This window comes from Leuciscus leuciscus (assembly GCF_965113295.1).
Source record: "Leuciscus leuciscus genome assembly, chromosome: 1".
Classification (NCBI taxonomy): Eukaryota; Metazoa; Chordata; class Actinopteri; order Cypriniformes; family Leuciscidae; genus Leuciscus; species Leuciscus leuciscus.
In genome coordinates, this window is record NC_138725.1 from 5,408,751 (window position 1) to 5,432,793 (window position 24,043).

General features: G+C 42.3%; 1 protein-coding gene across 1 annotated transcript in view; it reads left to right on the plus strand.

The window, feature by feature from the left end:
* Nucleotides 1-2,678: 2,678 nt before the first annotated feature.
* The window catches only part of LOC309513662 (uncharacterized protein), a gene marked incomplete at its 5' end in the record, with an annotated part of 31,051 nt that continues 9,686 nt past the window's right edge, over nt 2,679-24,043 (plus strand). The window contains 3 exons of the mRNA XM_082189615.1: nt 2,679-2,744; nt 16,089-16,185; nt 22,085-23,381. Coding sequence (XP_082045741.1) covers nt 2,679-2,744; nt 16,089-16,185; nt 22,085-23,381 — 1,460 coding nt within the window. The remainder of the gene's footprint in view (nt 2,745-16,088; nt 16,186-22,084; nt 23,382-24,043) is intronic.

Here is a 24,043-nt window from a genome sequence, read left to right on the forward strand (position 1 = left end):
TGTCTCCGTTGAATCCTATGGAGTCGCTGTGTCCAGTTTATATACTGTCTATGGGGCTGACTCTGGTGAGGGGGAGGTGCTGAGTAAATCTATTCTCACGTCCAGGTGCGGCCTTAAGCATCTGGGGGCCCGTTTCAATAACTAATATGGGGCCCTGCCCACATAAAATGTAAACATGAGCAGAAAAAGCAAGGATTCTTGTTGGTTTGCATCATTATTTTATTACGCGCACTTTCAGCTTCATGAACAGGCACCACTGGCATATGTACGTTTCATTTCCTATTCAAATTATTTCCCTGCTAAAAAAAAACAACGTTTTAACCTTACGGAAAAAAGGCAAAGTAAAAACACATAAACTACCGGTATTTATTTACTTCAGATCACCGTTTGCGGGGGCGGTAAACGTCGCCATGGTAACCGCGGCGCTACTCAAGTTTGACCAATCAGAGACGTCAGTGTTTTGCTTAGAATTATGGGTAGTGTAGTATTTCTCCAGAAGATCGCAAATAACAAGGTTGATTTTTATACTTTGTGGCTTTTATAGGAGCAGAAACTTTCGTTTCACAACCTCGTAGCTCGTGGTCAATCTAACTTGGATGGTTTAGGGGTCTCCAACCTTTTTTAGCTACTTTTTAAAAATGAAAGTGGCCGAGAGCTAGGCCTAGGCTATATGCAATAATTAAATCTCTTAAATAATGTCTTATAACTCTCATATTAACAACTATGCTAACGGTTTTAGACCTAAACGAGTTATTGTAGGCCTATATATGTCACCCTTAATTGACATATAAAAAAAAATATTATACTGTAAAAACACATAATTATTGTTGATTTTATAGTGCATCATAACTAGAGATGAAATGGTATGAAAATGTAATTTCATGATTATAGTGACCAATGAGCATGGTTATCACATAATCCTGTTCAAAAAGTACTAATACTACACAATAAAATCAATTCACCAAGTTTTATGTTGAAAACCAGCAAATGACAAACAAACTTACCATCAATATGCACTTTTTGTTTACATAAACATTAAAATAGTAACATTTAAAATGATGGCCAAATTTGAAAGGAGTGTCTTGCAAAATGTTATCTACTAACATGTACAAGTTCAAATAAAGTTGTGACAAAAAGTTTTTATAAAAAGATAACCTCGCATATATTTTTATAAAAAGAATGATTCAAAAAAGACAAAATACTGACATTTACAATGCACATTAGCTTATCTTTTATTATTAATAGTAAAATTCAGGTCCATGCGCTCTCCACAACGACAGAGAAGTTTTAATAGCTAATGGATTTCCACTACCGATAAACGCTTGCTGTTGCTCTGCTAGAAGATTTCTTTACGGAGAAGAAAAAAACACCCGTAGTTTGGGTGCACCCCCATCCTTCATATTGACTCGTTGCGCCTGGAAAAAATGAGCGCGTCGCTTCAATTATTTCAAATAATGAACTTGAGCGCGCAAAAGACGCGATATGTGAACGGCCCTTGGCGAGCAACCTCCAATCAGGCCACGAGCTACTCTCGCGAGCGACGTGTTGGAGACCACTTTAGACATTATGTCTGAAAATAAATATCCTAGGGAGAAAATGAATGGGATTTTCCTGTTCTGTTGGGGGCCCCCTTGGAGGGCGGGGCCTGTTTCAATTGATACGGGTGAAACATAGGTAAGGCCACCTCTGCTCACGTCACACAACAGCAGATTCGTACAATTCAGATATCTCAAAATATAATTGTGACTAGTCGAAACTGAATAAGTTATATCTCTAATTACCTTTGCGTATGTGTGACTCATCAATTGAAGATATTTATGACGTCATTGCAGATTACACAGTAGCACACAGAACAACAGGCTGAATAGGTGTCCGGTATGTTAACGCAACACATTAACAGTTATTCAGCTACACAATAGCATAAAGAACATATACCTGGGAGGCTGAATAGGCTAAATTAACATAAGCCAGCGAGTCCAACAAGCAAGTTACCAGTAAACAAGTTCACCAAGCTCCCGCAATCTCATTCCACATCATTTTCTTCATCATTGGTGTCGCTTCTGAACAACTCCGCCAACTAGAGCGCCCTCTCGCGGCTGTAGACGGTAATGTTTTCTCTTGGTTTATCTCAGTCTGAATTAAATTTGATATATAAGTCGCACCTGACTATAAGTCGCAGGACCAGCCAAACTATGAAAAAAAGTGTGACTTATAGTCCGGAAAATACGGTAGTCAAAAAACATTTATGACTATCCAAAATATATTTATGGATAGTCAAAACTTAGTATTATATGCTATAACGGCTTGCCATAATAATGCCTAGTGCATAATCCATTATAGATATCTTTAATTAGAATTTCTACTACTCAAAACTCATTTGAAGATATCCGAAAATATTTCCAAGGGAAGAATATGGCTTATCAAAATAGCATTGTAGATATCTCGAATGTCTAATCAAAATAGCATTGTGTAGATATCTTCAATGCATATTATGACTAGTCTTAATCACATTGTAGATATTAATTCCATTTACAACAAGTCAAAATTGGAATTAAGATATTTGGAATTCGAATTCTGTCTAGTCAAAACTAAATTACACTAGTAGCCTACAGCCAGGGGTATTTAATGCTAATACGGCTTGCCATAGGCGCGTCTCCGATCATCTACAGTGGCGGCCGATGACGTCACCGCTCGCTCGCGCCGTCTCTTCCCTCATTGAGAGTTTCAGTGTCGAGTCTTCTGAGGTGAGAAGAGCAGTTCACGGTATTTCTCATATTTACACAACCATCACACACACTTTATACAGTTTGACTAAGCGACAGGCTCATTTCTGTATTGTTTTAATCGATTTGTGTAGCAGCAGCGAGCATGATGAGAATATGTTCATTCAGACCTGGGCGCGTTTCCCAAAACCATAGTTGATAACCTGTTAGCAACTTGGTTGGCAATGGGAAATTGCCTTGCAACCAACAAAGTTGCTAACTTAGTTAGCAACTATGGTTTTGGGAAACGCACCCCTGGGCGATTTTGTGTTCGTTTGTGTGACTGTCAATGTCAAAGTTTAATGTCTGTGAGGGAATTAATGTGAATCGATCTCAAGTGTCATACTGGAGCAGAGACTGCTAAATGCTTTACATTGAGCCTATGATGAGCCACGTGAGACATTAAGCAATAGCCTACTAATAAATATGAATCGCGTTTTACTCTTGGAGCAATAGTGGGGGAGAGCTGGGACAGTTGAAGCACTTTTCAGATAAACGTTGTTTTCTAAGAAGGTTACAGATAGTGTTTTTTTTTTGTTTTTGTTTTTATCAACAACCTGAACTCACATACGTGTTCTCTTAGTATCATGTGTTATTCTGTAAATAGGCTAACGTTGTACATGGGTCATTGACGAATAAGGTTTTTAAAAGTATAAAAAAAAATAGAATGGAGATATAACTATATTTGAAACCATTTTTTAGTTTACCTAGGTGTTAACAATTAGATTTTGTGGTTTGTTGTACAATCAATTAACACTGTTTTTTGTCGTTAATTTTTCCGGACATTCTTTGGCTACGTTCACACTAGGGGTGGGCGGTATGACCAAAATTCTGTTTCACGGTATGACTAATTTTATTTCACGGTAACGATATATTTCACGATATAGTTATAACTTATATATTTATATTGTTATTCTCGAAAAATCGACAAAAAGGGCTTTGTATAATAAATAAACCCAAATACTTTAGAAATGAAAAGTACTTCACTTTGTTTGAATTTTCTTTTTCTTTTCTTTGGTAAATTATTTCTTTGGTAAACTGTTTTTAATAGCTAAATATAGTAAACAAAACACTCATCAACTTTTAGATTAACTGCCCCCAACTGATTGATATTAAATACAACTCAAACTTTAAATAAAGTGTTGCTGAATAATTTTTCAATCTCATGTTATTGCTTTAATTCATCAGTCAGTCTATAATATCTGAATATTTTTTATTGAACTATTCTATTCATAATAAATTAGTTACTTCCTTTTAATTTGTTAGGATATTAGTAAATACTAGTTATGTTTAAATGTCTTCCCATACACTATTTGCAATGTTCTCTTATACTGCGTTTTAAAGGGCTTGTTTTGCTCTTTTTGTGATAGGTTGGCAGCTGTCACCTAAAGCTTTAATCAAGAGAGTTTCAGAAGTGTTAAGTTCATCAAGTTCATAAGTGACTAGGAGAACAGCAGTATGAAAACCGAACAGCAGCTACTGTTAGTGTTGACCAAGTAGTGTAAATTATACACACCTTGTAAATGCGTCATTATTTTACCATAGCCCGGTGAACACCCACACACCGCGCTCCCTCTCCGCGTGTTTCTTTTGCATCAGTAAAATGCGATCGGTTAATTTGAGTGACAAGTTGTAATCACGCATTGAATCAAAGGAAGATTTTATCAGCTGGTTCAGTGGACAATTGTTTGGAGTTAGAATTTAGAAACATATAACTCGCGCTGCGTATTTAGTAGTTTTGCCTCAGATACAGGATTATACATTCGCTTTAACAAGCAGGTTGTTCATTACCACGGCAACCACTCGCATGTCATGCTGAATGCGATTTTCGTGTTTAAAAAGTAACTATAATACATAAGAAACACTTAGAATGATATATGAACTGTTGTTGTCAAGTAAGCTTCATGCTTTCCCCGTTGCGATGGTGCACTCCTCTAACTGTAGCCTACGGGTGCCGCACTGCTCTAGTTGACTGCTGCGCCTTTTCCCCCGAAAATATCACGTTAACAACAACCCTTTAGAAAATGTAATTCCTTTGTGAATCCTCTTGATCTGCTTTTTCCATGTTTCTTTGACAAATCTCAGTGTCTCCGTCTCACGCACGCTGCACGTGAGTTAACCACGCCCACTTATTTACATGTCGCGGTATCACGGAAAAAAAAATCTGTTACGGTTGACATTTTCTACCGCGGTAACGATATATACCGTCATACCGCCCAGCCCTAGTTCACACTGCAGGCTGAAACGACCCAATTCCGATTTTTTTTGCCCCTATGCGACCTGTATCTTTTCATGACAGTCTGAACGACACAGATCCGATCTTTTCAAATGCGACCCAGGCCACTTGGGTATGTGGTCCCAAATCCGATACATATCCGATCTTTTGAAATGCGACTTCAGTCTGAACGGCCAGGTCGCATGTATCCGACCCGCACGTCATTCATACAATTAAAAATGTCATAATTCTGCGTTGAAGTAGTCGTCGGTTTGAAAACGGACTGCATATTCGTCGAGCTGAGGTAAATCTGCCGAACGGGTCGACCTCGACGAGCCCCTTAATTAAAAAAAATTTTTTTTTTTAAAAGCCCACGGCCATATATACGTTTTTCCTGCATAGACAATTATGAGGCGGCCGCCTCCGTCAAATTTCGTGCCGCCTCCGCCTCTCGACAAAACTCGGACAGACAGTCACGTGCTCATAAACAGTTTTTCCACCGTGACGGTTCTGTTGCGGTTGCCGCTTGTGTCCATTCTCAAACCATAAAGTTTGCCGATAGTGCTGCATGGATCATAATCCGCGGGTCGAGCGGGCCAAGTAATAACAACATTCCATTCAATCGAGGGTGGATGACAGATAAATCATTATAATCTGTTGAGTGTAATAAAGATACGGAACTCCCATCATGGTAACTTACCTAATGTAGGGACGGTAACAAAGTTGCACTGTTGAGGTTCGCACAGTTATTTATAACATATAAATTATATGTTATAAATAACTGCGCGAACCTCAACAATGCAACTTTTTTAACGTGTCTTTATAACGTTATTGTTTCTTAAAGCTGGGGTAGGTAACTTTTGTAAAAATTTATTTTTTACATATTTGTTAAAACTGTCATTATGTCCTGACAGTAGAATATGAGACAGATAATCTGTGATAAAATCAAGCTCCTCTGGCTCCTCCCAGTGGTCCTATTGCCATTTGCAGAAATACACCGCTCCCGGTAAGAAACAACCAATCAGAGCCAGGAGGAGTGTCTTAGCAGTGTCAATCAAGTTCGCGTACGTGCTGATCACCCCCCTCTCTTGCACAGCGCGCGTATTTGCATATTTATAAAGTTTAAACAAATTTGAAAAATAGTTTTTTTAGACCAATCCTACCTACCCCAGCTTTAACTATAACTATATGATAATTATAGTTAAGAAACAATAACGTTATATAGGCTACACATGACCAGAGTGCTGTTTTCCTGAATGCATTCACGATTGAAACCGAGATATTGATTTCATAACAGTTCAATAAACAAATAGTTAAAATTAAGTTACTTACATTTTTAGACGCAATGACTGTTTTTGTTCTGTTTCAGCAGCGAAAATAGTTCCAAACAAGAGAACCATAGCGCATCTCTGAGCAACACGCATCCATGATTCATTACTGAATGATTCAGCGTTTTGAACTAATCGCTCGAGTCAAAGATTCAATTACCCATTCATAAACTACTGTCTATGTTCATAAACTGCCTCATTCTGAATAAATCAGCCGTTTGAACGAATCGTTTAAATTAATGACTCAAATGACTCGCTCATTAAGACGGTCGCCTGCCGCCTCCTACTGGCGGTTTAGTTTCATAAAGTATCATTCTTTTCAACATTCCTTATTTGTATATTCAAAAAATATTCAAAACAATCTCATAATCTCATTTAATAGTTATAATTTTTCAATGTAAATTATTTAATTTGATTGGTAACAGCCTAGTGTCTATTTTAATTGAATGTATTGATAAAATGTAAGAATATGAAATGAAATTTAGAGTATACATTAAATAAAATTAGGGGGAAAATGCCCTTTATAAAGGTACAAAAAATTATTCCAATAAGAGTGTTTTCAAAAATGAAACATTGACAATTTAAGTTTAAAGGGAGTAAAGCCTCTGTTTAGGCTATAAAGGAAATGTAATTTTGCCAAAAGAAGAACTTTTAATTTAAATAAATGTTCATTTTAAATCAGCCTACTTCAGTGTGATATGTTACCATATTATCATGAATAATTGTAATGTGATGATCAGATGCAGATATCTAAATCAAAGAATATAGGCAGTTGGTGGGTGGATTATTATTTATTTTTAACAACAGATTCAAGTGACTCAAAGTGCACCAGATTAATGAATTTATCTTTAAAATGTACAAAATTTTCTCCCGGGGGGGCATGCCAATGTCTCAATGATTTATCCGTCTCGCGTTTCATTCGTCCCGGCTCTGCCCTGTTTGTGGTGCTCTTAATTTGTAAAAGTTTTATGATCTTTTTCAGTTTCTGCGCATATAAAACGTTATTCTTTTAATGATCTAACTACTTTATAGTGATGGATGTAGATAAGATCAAACTTAATGTGGACATATTATGCTGCTGTAATTACTTCTCTGTAGTGGTTGATGAAGATGAGTGGCATTAGTGATTGTTTTTGTGTTATTGATGTTTTATCCATGTCATAGTGTGAGAAATAACAATATTGTCTTTTCAATGGATTGGTTAAATAGGCTTTCGTCTCATGTATCCTGACTCAAATAATGTGTTTCTAACAGCAAACACTCGGAATGAGATGATCTGCTGATGATCCTGAATGGCTTGTTGAATGAGTGTTGATAGTCTGAGGCTCATCAATATTAACAGATCTGCTGAAAACGTCTCTGGTTACTTGCGTAACCTATGTTCTCTGAATAGGGAACGAGACGCTGCGGATAGCGCAGTGGGATATTCTCTGAATGTGCCGATTGTCTGAAGCCCTATAGAATCACGCCAATTCATTGGCTGATGGCGCCCGCGCAGCCTGGCTCCGCCCCGACGCTCTTACGTCGCATCATTACATATTCGTGCGCGCGCCATCTGCTCCTCAGATTTCTCTGCCGAAAAAAAAACTGTCAGCAGCGCGAGGAGCTTGGCAGCTAACGCAGCGTCTCGTTCCCTATTCAGAGAACATAGGTTACGCAAGTAACCAGAGACGTTCTCTTTCATAGGTTCACTCAACGCTGCGGATAGCGCAGTGGGAACGGACTACCAAACTCGCCAAGCTAGAGCGCTTTCCATGACTGGTACATAAATGAGACAACGACCAAGATGAGTTCAAACAGAAAGAACCTGGGAACCCGGGGTCATGTCAAGATCCAAATTATAGAACCTTACAAAAGTGTGCGGAGAGGACCAGTCTGCCGCAACACAAATGTCCTCCAAAAGTTCTCCTCTAAAAAGAGCTTGAGAAGATGCCACACTTCTGGTGGAATGTGCTCTAATGCTAAGAGGTGAAAGCAAGCCACACACCTCGTAAGCCAACGAGATAACTTCTGTGACCCAGTGAGAAATCCTCTGCTTTGATGCAGCAAGCCCACGGCGGCCAGCACCGAAGCAAACCAGAAGCTGGTTAGATTTCCTCCAACCGCCTGAGTGGTCTATATATATCTTCAGAGAACGAACTGGGCAGAGCAAGTTAAGCTTCCTATCTTCCTCAGAAGAAAATGGAGGAGGGTGGAAAGCGTTAAGGTTAATCACCTGCGAGCGGAAAGTTGTGGAAAGAACTTTGGGGACATACCCTGGTCTCGGCCTCAAGGAAACCTTGACCAAGCCAGGAGCAAAGTCCAAGCAAGACTCGCTAACAGAAAGAGCTTGTAAGTCCCCTACCCGCTTTAATGAGGACAAAGCTAACAAAAGAGAAACCTTGAGAGTCAGAATCCGCTCCGGAGCTGACTCCAATGGCTCAAAGGGAGCCTTCGTCAAACCCTCTAGGACAACAGAAAGGTCCCATGAGGGAACTCTAGGAGAGCGAGCCGGTTTCAGGCGCTTAACCCCACGCATGAAGGCCGAAACTAACCTTAGTTTCCCAAGGGGAATCTCGTCCGATTCCCTATGTGCTGCAATAGCTGCGACATAAACTCTGAGAGTGGTAGCAGCTGCTCCAGAAGCAAACTTCTCCTGCAGGAATTCCAGTACTGAACCAACAGGGCAGTTAACTGGGCTCCTATCATGTGCTAAGCACCATGTCTCAAAAACCTTCCATTTGGAAGAATATAGCCTCCTTGTAGAAGGGGCTCTAGCACTCGCAATGGTCTCCTGAACATCAGATGGGAGATCAGAACTTAATGCTAACGGCCTCTGATCGGCCAAACATACAGCTTCCACATGTCTGGGCGAGGATGCCATATCCTGCCCTGCAGCTGGGACAGCAGGTCCTCCCTGACTGGGATCTTCCAGGGGGAAGATTCCAGCAGAGGAATTAGCTCCGAAAACCATGGCTGGGACGGCCAGAACGGAGCTACCAGGAGGAGGCGGACTCCGCTCTCTCTCACTCTGGCCAAGACCGCCTGGATCAGTTTGATGGGCGGGAAGGCATAGAGTTTCTGCGTTGGCCAAGGGTGAGCGAACGCATCTATCCCTAATGGAGCCGGGGGACTCAGGGAGAACCAAAGCGGGCATTGGGACGACTCTTGAGATGCAAAGAGGTCGACTTCCGCTTCTCCGAAAACCTCCCAGATCAGGGCCACTGTCTGGCGGTTCAACATCCATTCTCCCGATCTGAGTTTCTGCCTCGACAGAAAATCTGCTGCGAGGTTCAGAATCCCTGGGACATGAACTGCTCTCAGAGAAAGGAATCTGCTCTGAGACCACAGGAGAAGGTGACGCGCATGCCTGTCCAGGGTGCGCGACCGAGAACCCCCCTGTCGGTTTACATGAGACACCACTGCCAATGTTGTCTGTTCTGACAATTACATGGTGTCCCTCCAGAAGAGGGAGAAAATGATGCAGAGCCAGAAAAACGGCTCTTAACTCCAGGCAGTTTATGTGCCAAGAGAGAGTCTCGCCAGTCCAGACCCCACATGCTGGTCTGCCCTCGAAAACTGCTCCCCAGCCGGTGAGAGAGGCATCCGTCGTAATCATCTGGCGACGAAATACCGCACCCATGCTGACCCCTTTCCGAAGAAAAAGAGGGTCCCGCCAAACTGACAGGGCTCGAAAGCAACTGCGCGATACCTTCAGTAGGCGAAGGGTTGGCGAACCCCTGAGAGCTTCATCCACCACATGAAGGGTCTCATGTGGAGCAGGCCCAGCGGTAGCACGGAGGAGGCCGCGGCCATTAGGCCCAGCATCCTGCGGCAAGTGCCCACAGACACATGATGGCCTAGCGAAAAACGGGCCAAGCATGTCGTCAGACTGGAAATCCATGCAGGAGCCAAGCGGGCCTGCATGAGAACGGAATCCATGTTCACCCCCAAGAAAACGGTGCTTTGAGCCGGAGCAAGAACACTCTTCTCCGAGTTCAACCTCAAACCGAGAGACTGGATATGACTCAGGACGATGTCTCTGTGGTGGGTCACTAACTCCCTGGATTGGGCTAAAATGAGCCAATCGTCCAGGTAATTTAGAATACGGATGCCCTGGAGCCGCAATGGGGCCAGAGCTGCATCCATACACTTCGTGAATGTCCTCGGGGCCAGAGCGAGGCCAAAGGGAAGGACCCTGTACTGGAACGCACTTTCTCCAAAGGCGAACCTGAGGAACTGCCTGTGTCGCCGTACGACCTGGATGTGAAAGTAAGCATCCTTTAGGTCTACTGTCACGAACCAATCCCCTGGCCGAATCTGAGATATGATAGCTTTCAGCGTCAACATCTTGAATTTCCCTTTGTAAAGGGCGAAGTTCAGTCGGCGGAGGTCCAGTATGGGACGCAAACAGCCGCCCTTCTTCGGGACCAGGAAATAACGGCTGTAAAAGCCCCGTTCGGCTTCCCCTGAAGGAACCTCTTCTATTGCTCCTTTGAGAAGGAGGGATGAAATTTCCTGCTGAAGTACAGAAGCCTGAGTGGCGCTGTCTACTACGGTAGGAAAGACCCCATTGAAACAAGGGGGATTGCGGCAAAACTGAAGAGTGTAGCCGAACCGAACTGTGCGAAGAACCCAAGACGATACCCCTAGTAAGCGCTCCCACTCTTGAAAGAAATGTGAAAGAGGAAGAGGGATGTTGTGATGCAGACGACATACCTGAGTGAGGGTGCCGTGTTGACGTTCGTGGGGTAGAGAAGTTGACTGTGCAGGAGAGCCCTTGGCGTCCTGGCACGTGATGGGAGGCATCGATGCTGGGGTCATAGTGACCAGGTCCGCCTTCTCCGGAGGAAAGCGAAAAGTGCCTCCGAGGATGCGACCGGCAGTTATAGAGAGTGTCGGGGGTGAGGGGAGAAAGCAAAAAGCGTCTCCTTCCTCCCGCGCCGGGCTGAGTAGAGATGGTGAAAAATGGCCTGCACTTTGAGACACTCTGAGTGGCGAAGGTGACAGGGCAAGGAAAGGAGAGCTGGGAGGTGGGCAGAAACGCTTGCGCGGTCTGTCCCAACCTTGAGGAAGCAGACGGCTCAGGAACGGCTCTGGGCCGCCGGAGCGGTCGGTTTGTCGGACCGTTTCATCTGGAGGCGCTTGTGAGGCCGTTGACGGGGAAACGGGCGACCGCGGGCTCCCCAAACCGTGGTAGGTGGGGGATGCACCGGTTCGCTCCTCCTGGAAGAGAACTCCGGTCTAAAAGAGGGACGTTCTCTGGGTCGGACAGGGGAGGGAGCAGAAGGTTCCCTAGCCCTCCTGGGCATGAACTGTCGGAACGCGGCCGATTGGGATTTGGAGGAGCGGAATTTCTCAACCACTGTGTTGACCGCCTAACCAAACAAACCTGTTTGACAAATGGAGTTTCGACGACTGAGATTCGCGGGGCTCGTCGGGCCAATCAATAGCGAGCTTCTCCGTAGCGCGCGAAAGTACGTCAACGAGCTCCGCGTAGGCCGCAGTAGGCCGCGCTTCCTGGCCGCTAGGCGGGATAACCTCGTCGGCGAGAGTAGGCCCGAAATCCTCGGAGTCGGAAGCCTCGGTAAAAAGTACATCCTCCAGCCCGAAAGAAACCGCGTCGCGTGCTCCCGGGCTGGGGCGCAAATAATCGTGTGAAAATTTGACTGGCATGCCTCGCGCGTGCCGAGGGGAGGGAGGGAGAGAAAGAGCGGGGCTCGTCTGCTCGAACTCCACATCCTCAAGCTCTACATCCGAACCCCAAGTCACGGATCCTCGAGAGGCCTCGGGAGCGCGACAGGGGGGGTGATTCCCTCTCAAAAACCGCGAGCCGCGATTTGCGGGTTTTGAGCAACAAATTTTCACAGAATTTGCATTTAGACGATCCTATGACTGCCTTGCGCGCATGTGAAACACCCAAACATTTAACACACTTACTGTGTGGGTCGTCGTTAGCGATGTAACGAGCACATGGCGGAGAACAGCGTCGGTATTCCATGGCAACTTCACCGTAAGGAGAAACAGAGTTCCGCTTGAACTAGGCCTGCACGATTCTGGGAAAAATATGAATCACGATTTTTTAGCTTAGAATTGATATCACGATTCTCTACAACGATTTTTTTCTCATGAAGTGTAATGTTTATTGCACACATGAACTATGACAAAACAAAACAAATTGGAAGTACCAAAAATATTTGTTTTGGCACCTATAGAACATTGCACATCACCACAAGCCTGTAAACATAGAGGCTTCAATGAATAAAGAAACACTCTTTAACTGCTTGCCTTTTGTACAATTAACATTCAACTGGCCATTCAAGTAGGTTACCAAAAATAGAAGTTTAACGCACTGCGCTGAATATGGCCTGCCCTGAACATGGCTCTAAATAGGCTAATTGAAGCATTTATAGCAGCACATTATTAATTGCTGGCCTTTTAGTAGTTTAATGTTTCTTGAGCCAACTCCACACACCTGTAAATGAAGGCTTCAATGAAAAAAGAAAACAAACATTCAATTGGCCATTCAATTAGGTTCTAAAAATTGTAACATAAATAAGCATAAATAAAACACAAATCCGCCAACCTACTAAGGTGTCAATGACAAAAGAAAATGAATATTAATTTGGCCATTACAAAAGAGTAAATTAAATGATATTTTCTTTGGGACATAGGCCTCTCACATAACCCTATATGTGACCCTGAATATGGCACTTAAAGATTCCTGGCCAGAAAAACAAGTCTATCAACATGCTCTGGCTTTAGTGATGCACGGTGGCATGTCACAATGTTGCCCCCTGTACTGAACAGCCGCTCAGAAGGTGAGCTGGTAGCTGGAATGCATAGGTATTTCTTCACCAAAACAGACAACCGTGGATATACATTGCTATTTTGCCGCCACCAGATTAAGGGGTCATCTTCACTGTCGATGTTGCATGTCAGAAGATATGCCTCCAGCTCTGTGGACACTGCTTGCTCTAGAGAAGAGGACTTGTCGTCATTGCCTTGTGCTGCTTTGAAGAAACTTCCCAGAGTCTTTCGGCCCTTCTTCATGGGGGGTGCTGGGGAGGCATTTGGCTGGGGATTTAAAATGAATTAATAATCTCAATCAATATTAAGTAATATAATATCACAACAGTTCAGGACAAGACAATTGTATCGAAATGTGGAAATGACCTTACCATAGCTAGAGTTATGCCAGTCATCTCGTCTGTCAGTCTCGCTCTAACTGTGGCTTTCTTCTCCTCACTGATGTAGTTCATCTTGAACCTAGGATCGAGGGTAGTGGCCATGTCGAGTAAATCCTGAGTTTGGGGATCACTGTACTTCTCTTGCAGATATTTCAGGATGTTTGACTTGATTGATTTTGTGAATTCCGTGTCATCCTCTTGCACAGCCAAAACAGAGGTTTTGAAAAGGTGGAGAACCGGCTTCACAGAGGATATGCTGACATATAGTTCACCAGAGAGTGCATCGGTGAATTCAGCCAGAGGACTTAGGGTGTGGTTCATAGCCTCAAGGACTTCTATGTCCTGCCACGTGGGCACTAGGTGTCTAACCTTTCGATCATTGAGGACCTGAGAAATGGCTGGAAGCTGTTCCAGGATCCTCTGAATCATCTCTTGTCTTGATCCCCATCTTGTTGGGCACTCGGTTTTCAGTTGATGCTCAGGGAGTTTGAGCTCTTTCTGGACCATGGCAAGGTTTCTCCTCCGTAGCCAGCTGTGACTGAAAGTGCTCACAATCTTTCTGCAAAGGCCTGTGACGCGGTCAATTCGTGGATCTTTCATGGCATTTTCTAGAAGAAAAATACAACAAATCTGAATGAGTACAACACAAACTATTAGTCTGTAGTATCACAAATAACTTTATTTATTTATTTGTAGTAGTAAAATGCCCTAGAGTACAAGGGCTAACTTGGTCACACACACACACACACACACACACACGCGCGCACACACACGCACGCACACGCACACACAGTCACAGTTAAACACACACACACAGAGAGTCAGTCAGACAGACACACTCAGTCACAGTTAAACACACACACACACACACAGAGTCAGACAGACACACACAGTCATAGTTAAACACACACAGTCACACACACACACACACACACACACAGTCAGTCAGACACACAGTCACAGTTAAACACACACACAGAGTCAGTCAGACAGACACACACACACACACACACACTCACACACACACACACACACACAGAGTCAGTCAGACACACACTCACAGTCAGTTAACTTACACGCGCACACACACCAACTCACCAATTGCCAGATGTAGCCTATGGCCAAAACATTGGAGCCTGGTCCAGTTGTTGATGGAGATTGCCTTCACTATGTTTGATCCATTGTCGGTTGTTATACATGCCATTTTCTCCTCTTCCAAACTCCAAGATGCTAGGGCATCCTTCAGTCCCTGTGCCAAGATCTCACCTTTGTGATCGTCGGGGAAAAAAGCAGTCTGTAGGCACTTGCTCTTCATGGTGAAATCAGTCGCGATGAAGTGGACAGTTAAGCTCATGTACGGTTCCATTGTTCGGCTGGACCATAAATCCGTCGTTGCTGAAAAATAATCCGCTTGCTGCACTTCTGCCTCGACTACAGTCCGCACTTTCTTGTACATAGCTGGCAGTGCAACGTATGAAAAATAGTTGCGGGATGGTATTGAGTAGCGTTTGTCCAATGTATGGATCATCTTTTGAAATCCGTCACGTTCTACGTTGTATATTGGAACCATATCTTTCGCTAGATGGTAAGCAATGGCTTCTGTTATTTCCTTACTCCTACTGGAGTTATGTGGGTATGGCGTCGCATTGTGCAAGGTGTCCGTAATAGATGTCTGCGTTTTTGAACGACTTTCGGATCTCTTGCCTTGTACGGCTGCTTCATATTGCACTTTGTGGTGACGTTTGAGGTGCTGGTAAAGGTTTGTGGTGTTACCTTGCGGTGCTGCAACAAGGGCAAAGCATACCTTGCAAATCACATCAGATTGACCCTCGTCTTCTTGCTTGAATCCAAAATACTTCCACACCACCGAATGTGAGCCTTTTTTCGGAACAAGTTGAGACTGAGTGGTTGGCTGATTCTCGTCACTAGGACCTGGGTTTTCATCAATATCCATTTTGTTTATTTCCGAACTACCGCGCTCGCTCGACGAGAGAAACACAAGACTAAAAGGCGCTTTGTCATTGGCTGAGGGTGAAGCGCTGAACTGATGAGTGAAACACGTGAATAAAAGGTGCTTTGTCGTTGGCTGAGGGTGAAGCCCTGTGAGAGCTGTCCTTTCAAAATAAAGGCCGATTTTTTTTTTTTTTTTTTTTTTTTTTTTTAAATCGAAGTCATTTAAAAATTTAATCGTGAACTGGGTGAATCGAGATCGCGATTTTATAACGATTTATCGTGCAGGCCTAGCTTGAACAGTCGCAGAAGCGCCGAGAATAATCCAGAAGTCGTTTATTTTTATTTTTTTTGAGCTTAGAAAAATCACGAGCGAAGGGCAAACGTGACAGCTTCGTTCTGAAGGCAGATAAATCTGAGGAGCAGATGGCGCGCGCACGAATATGTAATGATGCGACGTAAGAGCGTCGGGGTGGAGCCAGGCTGCGCGGGAGCCATCAGCCAATGAATTGGCGTGATTCTATAGGGCTTCAGACAATCGGCACATTCAGAGAATATCCCACTGCGCTATCCGCAGCGTTGAGTGAACCTATGAAAGAGAACACTCTTTATTTCATGACAATAGTTCCTGTTTTCACCTAATTTATTATGCTGATGGCTTCAGATCTCCTGTAAATTGACACTTAAAGAGGACAGTGAGAACAGGAGTGATCCAGAACCCTGCAGAATGAAACACACTGAAGATCCTGAAGAACAAAGAGGTTGGTGTTTATTCTTCATTCATTTATGATGCTGAAGAACATTCATGTTAGAAACATTCAAGCACTTCATCACATTTAGATGAACAGTTTAACTATAAATTTATAGTTAATTTATAGTTAGTTTAACTGCGCGTCTGTGTTATACATCATCATGCATCACACACATGACCAGCGTCGGCCAATAGTGAGCCTACGTGGTGACGTGTAACACAGACGCGCTGCGCAAAAACACTACGCGAACCAACTAGAGGTCCAGAGAGAAGGAAATGAATAGTGGAATAAAGTTGTTCTTTTTGTTTGTTTTAGCGCACAAAAAGTATTCTCGTCGCTTGATATACTTAAGATTGAGCCACTGTAGTCACTTGGACTATATTAACGATCTCTTTAATAACTTTTCTGGGCCAGCAAGTTTGGGCCACCTAGCAGCCTATGGAGGAGTGAGACATGGCTCAGATTTCATCAAAAATATCTTAATTTGTGTTCTGAAGATGAACGAAGGTCTTACGCGGTTAGAACAACATGAGGGTGAGTAATTACTGACAGAATTTTCATTTTTGGGTGAACTATCCCTTTAAGGTCAAGCCACTCTCGCCTAGCTGCCTCCATGGATTCAAAGTCCTCACATGTCTCAAGTATGGGATGGAAATGCTCCATTTAGGCATTCATCTCAGCTGTGCCAAATGTTGCCAGATCAGTAGTGTCTTCTGGCCAGTTGGACAGGTCAAAGAGTGTGGAGGTTGCCTTCAGAACGCCGGTCTCCAGACTTTTGAAATGCTCTGACACAAACTCACAGAAGCTGTTGGTGAGGCGAAGCTTAAGGTTTTTGAAGTTGACGTCATCAGCAATGGTCCTGCTGATCTGGACACCCTGCCAGGTACTTCCAGCCCCAACCTCATCCATGAACTGGTGTAGCCTTGGGCCTGGGTTTGTCTACAGTTTAAAAAGAAGAAAAGAGGTAAAGAACATTTTAGTCATTTTAATGACTAAAATAACCCATTCAAATGTTGAGCTGTGATATTATTAAATAGAATTATATAATTATAACATAGTTAAATATTTATGTATATGGGTCAATGACAAATAAGGTTTTCCACCTGCGATTTAGCACCTAATAATGCCAAATCTAAAAAAGAATTCTCACCTGCATGGCCACGAGAGCCAGGGATGTTGTCTGCAGTCCATCTGAGACCATCTGCAATGTGAGGCCTTCTTGCTGGAACAGGAGGCTGAGGTGCTTCAGTTCTTGCAAGACATCCAGCATGAGGTGGATGAATAGCAGCATATTGTACTGTTTCAGGGTGTGCTGCACAAGCTTTGCTCTCCCCTTCATGACTGCACCTGCTTCCCTGTCATTAGGGTCACTGGCATGGTTCTCAAAGTGTACCAAGATGGGCCTGTAGTTCCTCATCAATGCCTCCAATGCATGTGACGTGTGGTAGCCAGCGAGTACCTTCAATGTTGCCTGGCCTCACAATGGAGATCTCCATCGCCTTGCTGATCTCTTGAAGCTCCCGTGAGGCCTTCGCAGAGCAGGTGTAGTGCTTGTGGATGGCCCTTAGTGTTTGCTTAATGTCTTGTAGCTGAGGAACCTGTTTGACACAGTCTAGAGCAGCTAGCTCTAGACGATGAGCCACACACCAGATTGAGACAAGGGACGGGCACAAACGCTGAAGTCTGGCGGTCACTCCGTTGTTCACACCCAGCATTACGGCAGCACCGTCACACCCAAAGCCAACCAGATGTTTTTTCAGGTCCTCCTCACCCACTCCAACCTTCAACAGTCTAGCCAGAATGGCATCCAAAAATGCCCTGGCTATGGGCATGGTCCAGGGCAACAATCTGGATAAGCTGGTTCACTGGTTTGCCATTCTGGAGGTAGACGCAATAGATTAGCTCCTGGTCCTTCACTGATCGGTCAACTGAAGAGTCAGACACGATAGAAAAGAACCTGGCTGATCGCAACTTTTCCTGAAGCTCCTCAATGGAAGTCATACCGATGACTGTGATGAACATGCGGCATGCCTGGTCATTGCTATATGTATTGCCGAGGTCCAGGCCGTTGGTGTGATGAAGAGCCACCAGCTTGGGGAACATGGTGAAGGCTGCCTCCTCTTTGGCAATGAAGTAGGCTATGTTGAAGAGTTTCACCATCTTTTCCTGTATTGCTGCATCCATTTTGTCAAAAAGTGCCACTAGTGCTCCTTTTTCCTGGTGAGCTCTTGCTTGTAGGGCATCATCAGCTGATTTGTGTGCAATCGTGGCTGCATGCTCTTTGATGCTCCTCAGTCTGACTTTCTGTCCAGTTACCCCATGGAACAGGGCGTTCCCCATGGCCTGAGCTGGGCAGCTCCTGCATGTTTTGCAGTACATCAGTTGTGCAGGTTCATCATATTCAATGAACGAATAGCACTTTTTCCATTCAGGAAGAAATTTTCTTATCTGTTTCGTTGCATAGCCATAAAGAAGAAGAAAATTTATTGATTCATAGCTTCATTAATTGATTCAAATTCATAGCTCATGCTGGCAGGCTTCAGGCCTATAATGGGTTTAGTTCAATTGTAATGCATTAATTTAGAATTTCTCTAAAATTTCCAAACCCACATACTTCCAGAGAAAACACCTGTTAATATAAATGATTTCAAAGTTTGAACATGCAATACAGATACAGATTTAACTACTGTGACTTAAAAAATATTAAAATTAAATAAAACCTAAAGTAGAACAGACATATTTATTTGTATGAATTAAATATAATGAATCCATATTAAAGCTATTAATGAGCAGTGAATGCTTTTCTCTTTTTCTTTTGTTGCTTGATCAATATTTAGGACACAGACCGCATTAGGTTTATTACCCACTGTCACTTTAAGACATCGGATCATGTCCAATGACATGCGGATCCAAATGCACTCAAAACTGTTTAAGACATAACCAACATAGTTAACGTGAATACTCTCCAAAACGGACATTTTGCCATAATGTTGTGTGTATTTGTCCATTCAGACACGAAAGAGCTCAATTCAGTACTCACGCGCTGTATAGGTGTCTATGTGAATGGCTGCACGCTTCGGGTCGGGTGTGTGCGCACAGAAAACCGTACCGAATAGAGCTTTTTTTTTGCGTCGTCACTCTTATTCAGATGTCTGCTCTACTCATTCTCCCAGACTTTTAAATTTTTTAATGTTTTATGAGACATGCAGCGCATGTCAACCCGTGTGCGGCTGGGTCAGCACGTTACAGTACAAATGTGCATCTACCACAAACACAGGACATCAGTTCTGACTGAACATTTTTGTCTAGTTTTTATTCGTTGACGAAAATGTCAATAGATTTTTGTCATAGTTTTTGTCATGCAAAACTAGTTTTTATTTAGTTATCGTCTCGTTTTCGTCTGTGAAAAAAATGTTGTTGAGGAAAATAATAAATTATTCGTCGACGAAATGAACACTGAACCAATAACTGAGAATGTCCCCACAAAACGTGAAAGTCTGGTCACCCTAAATTAGACTAATAAAAAAGACCACAAATATATTGAAATCTAAATCTATGCTTTAGCTAATATACACACTCACATAGCCGGGATGGCGCCCGTTAGCTAGCTAACGTTAGTAGGTTAGTAGCAAGCAGTTAGCAGACTGTTTCAATCCAATGACTAATACAAATTAAAAAATCAATTTAAATTGTACTCACATCAAACTCGGGGTTTGTAGTCCTACTCGGGTTCGATGGAGGAGATGCAGAGCCGTCTTGGTGCTCAATAGTGTTAATTTCGTCACCTATTTTTAATTTAGTCTTAGTCTTGTGCCAAATGTCCTTGTTAGTTTTAGTCATATTTAGTATACATATCTGTTTTTGTTAGTCAAGTTTTAGTCGACTAGAAGTCTCGTCATTTTAGTCTAGTTTTAGTCAAAAGAAAACTCAAGGTATCTTAGTCAAGTTTTAGTCGACTAAAAGTCTTTTAATTTTAGTCTAGTTTTAGTCAAAAAAGAACTCAATATATTTTAGTCTAGTTTTAGTCAAAAATGTATTTATTTTTTTAAATAACACATTATTACTGAGATTATAACTGATAAACATTTCAGTAAAAAAAGTGTTTCACATATCTCAAACATTGGTTAAATGTCATAATTACCTGACAAAATTGAATGACACTTGTTGAATGATTCTTGTTGAATGCAAATGTTAAACGTGTCTGGTTTTCAAATTCTGATTTGGGACTCGTGCTTGACTGCACATCACATTTTTTTACTTTATTGATACTGCTTTTAATCGTAATGCAACGGACTGGTCATCGGGACATAAGCTGTCATGTACAATAAAAGAGCCTGCGCAGCGACAGGAAATATAATTTAACACAAAAAGCCTGTCTAGACGGTGGACTTCCGCTCAGCATTTTTTGTTGTTGTTTTTATTGTTTGTTTTTTGAGCGGCGTGTGGACGAATTCTTTCTACGCGCACACTATTTTATTTCTTGATAACAGACCGCTGCTAACACCGTTGCCATTAAAAACAGAGCGTTGCCATGAACACACAGGATTCTAACCGTAGAGACGGAGCGCACTATTTTCTTTAGCGGAAGCAATACAATCGTTTTTAAATCAATAAACTCCTTTTTAAATCATAATTTTGTCTCAAATTATTGATTTGTTTAGTAGGTAGAAATGTAATAAGGGGGATCCGAACTCATTCTGAATATTTTAAAGGTTTAACGTTAACAGCTGATGAAAAAGACGAAAATGAAGAGAGATTTTATCTTGGTTTTCATTTTATGCAAAACATTTTCGTCTCGTCTTTTTTCGTCAACAATAATGCATGTTAATTTAGTCTTAGTCAGCATTTTTGGACAGTGGTGCAGTCTTGCCATCGTCTCGTCTAGTCATGAAAAAAAAGGTCGTTCGTCTCGTCTCATCTGACGAAATTAACACTAGTGCTCAATATGTTTGACCTCTTCCTTACCGTTTAACCAACGCAACATATTTGCGATGTCATTAAGCCATGTGATAAAAGTACCACGAAACAAGTCTCTGGGTGAGTAGCCGGTCAGTGATAGTAACAGCATGAGAAGACGCGCTCTGTTGTAGTCAGCGCTTGGTTGGTTAAATTTTCCATTTTCTAAGTAAGTTACCCTAATAGGCTAGTAATAAATGAACACACAAACAAAAATGTCTTTCGTCCTGTAAGCGTCCTGGAGAATATTTCTGTTCGCCCTAAACACATTTTCTATCGTCCCCAGGACGATAGGACGCCATTAGTCTCGAGCCCTGATTTAAAGCCAGTTAAAGTTATGACTACTCTACACTTTGAGCTTGTGAAGTTTCTACAGACACTGCAACGGTTGTGAAATGACGTCACATTCTGCAGCAGCTTTTTTAGAAAAACAAGTTCAACATATAACAAATGGCCTAATAATAATAATAAAAAAATAATCCACTCCACTTGAATGCTAAACGCTTGTGTTATTTTTCACAGGGTAATTCACGCAAGGAAAGGTCTAGTGTGAACGGCCATTAATAATTAATACGTTTTTAGTAAAATATAATATCAATCTCAAAGTTGGTGTCAAAATATGGCAGAATTGTATATTTTAATGTTAATATTTTCGATAATTGTGTCATTGATCAAACATATTTAATAGTTCTTGCTAAAGAAGGAAGGGATTTGTGCCTATAATGTTTAAAAAATAGTAACTGGAAGATAAATTTTTCTCATTTTTGGAAAGTTTCAAGGACATATAATCAATTTATAAAAAGGCATCAAATTATCATATTATTTTAGAGCAGTTGTCTACTTTCTACCATTACATCAGAGCTCACTTTCATGTCCTTTGACTTTATATTTCTCTCTTTGAGTTATTTTGATGTACTGAAAATTAAATTGAATATTTTTTCTTTCATGTCAGACCTGATGGAAGAGAGCGAGGAGAGTGAAGAACTGAGTGAAGTGGAGGAGGAACATCATGTCAAACCTGGAGGAAAACGTCGTTCAAAGACTAAACAGACATTTTTAAAGAAAAGAAGAGCCAAGAAATCTTTGACCTGCACTCAGTGTGGAAAGAGTCTCACAACCAAACGAGGTCTTGAGATTCACATGAGGATCCACACTGGAGAGAAGCCGTTCACATGTGATCAGTGTGGGAAGAGTTTCACACAAATAACAAATCGTAATCAACACATGAGGATCCACACTGGAGAGAAGCCGTTCTCATGTGATCAATGTGGGAAGCATTTCTCAAATAAACATCATCTTAAAATTCACATCAGAGTTCACACCGGAGAGAAGACGTTCTCATGTGATCAATGCGGCAAAACTTTTCGTCATGCATCAGTCTTGAAGGCACACCTGAGAGTTCATACGAAGGAGAAGCCGTATTCATGTTCTGTGTGTGGAAAGAGTTTTTCACAGTGGAACACTTTAGATAAACATGAGAAAACTCACACTGGTGTGAGAGAGTACATGTGCTTTGAGTGTGAGAAGACTTTTACTGCAGCGAACAGTTTAAAACTGCACCAGAGAATTCACACTGGAGAAAAACCTTACATGTGTTCACATTGTGACAAGAGATTCAGTCGGTCAGAACATCTTAAAACACATGAGAGGATCCACAATGGAGAAAAACCTTACAAGTGTTCACACTGTGACAAGAGATTCAGTCAATCAGCAAATCTGAGAGCACATGAGAGGATCCACAATGGAGAAAAACCTTACAAGTGTTCACACTGTGACAAGAGTTTCAGTCAGTCAGTAGATCTGCAAAGACATGAGAGGATCCACACTGGAGAAAAACCTTACAAGTGTTCACACTGCGACAAGAGATTCAGTCGGTCAGAACATCTTAAAGCACATGAGAGGATCCACACTGGAGAAAAACCTTACATGTGTTCACACTGTGACAAGAGATTCAGTGAGCCAGCAGATCTGCAAAGACATGAGAGGATACACACTGGAGAAAAACCTTACAAGTGTTCTCACTGTGACAAGAGATTCAGTCAGTCCGCAGATCTGCAAAGACATGAGAGGATTCACACTGGAGAAAAACCTTACAAGTGTTCACACTGTGACAAGAGATTCAGTCAATCATCATCTCTGAAAAAACATGAGAAGATCCACAGCAGAGAGAAGTCGAACAAAACTCACCTAAAGCTGCACATGAAGACCCATGCAGTGGAGAAACTACATCAACACAGTCTGAGATCACGGTAAGTAGTTTATTTTCATGTGCTGAGCAACAAAGTCTCTTCTGTGTAAGTTAGTCACACAATCACCCTATAGCCAAATCTCTCCTCTCCACCTATAGCCGGTGTGTGGTGAGCACAGGACACTTTGTTGATTGATTTATATCTATTAACTTGTGTTGAACCAACATGAATGTCTAATTTGTCAGTTCAGATCAATGCAAAAAAAACACAAATTCGCTCTCTGACAGTAGGTGGCGCTCATGTAAAGCAGTAATACAGCACTATACAGGGCTCTAGACTGAGACTAAATAGTCACATTTTGCAACCTTTTTTAAGAGAGAGCTGCCATTTCTGCCGCATACGAGAAACATACCACGGCAAAAGAAAGCAGAATGAAACCAAGCTACTCGTTTGAGCTGTGCAGCGCAAACAGTTTATCCGCTCGTACTGCGTTGCAAACGCTATGGGAAACACCTTTCTCGAGAATTATTGTAGCCTTTATTTTAAAACGCATTGCAGCTGCACAGCTAGAGCATCATAGCTAAAGCACTAGCGAGGTGATTGGCTGTGCTGCAGCAACTGCACGAACCTATGGCGAGTCGGCAGAGGCGAGCGGTCCAATCGGAACGTTTGGCACCTTGCCAGCCTCGAATGCACCAAAATAGGCATGGCTGAAGAGTATA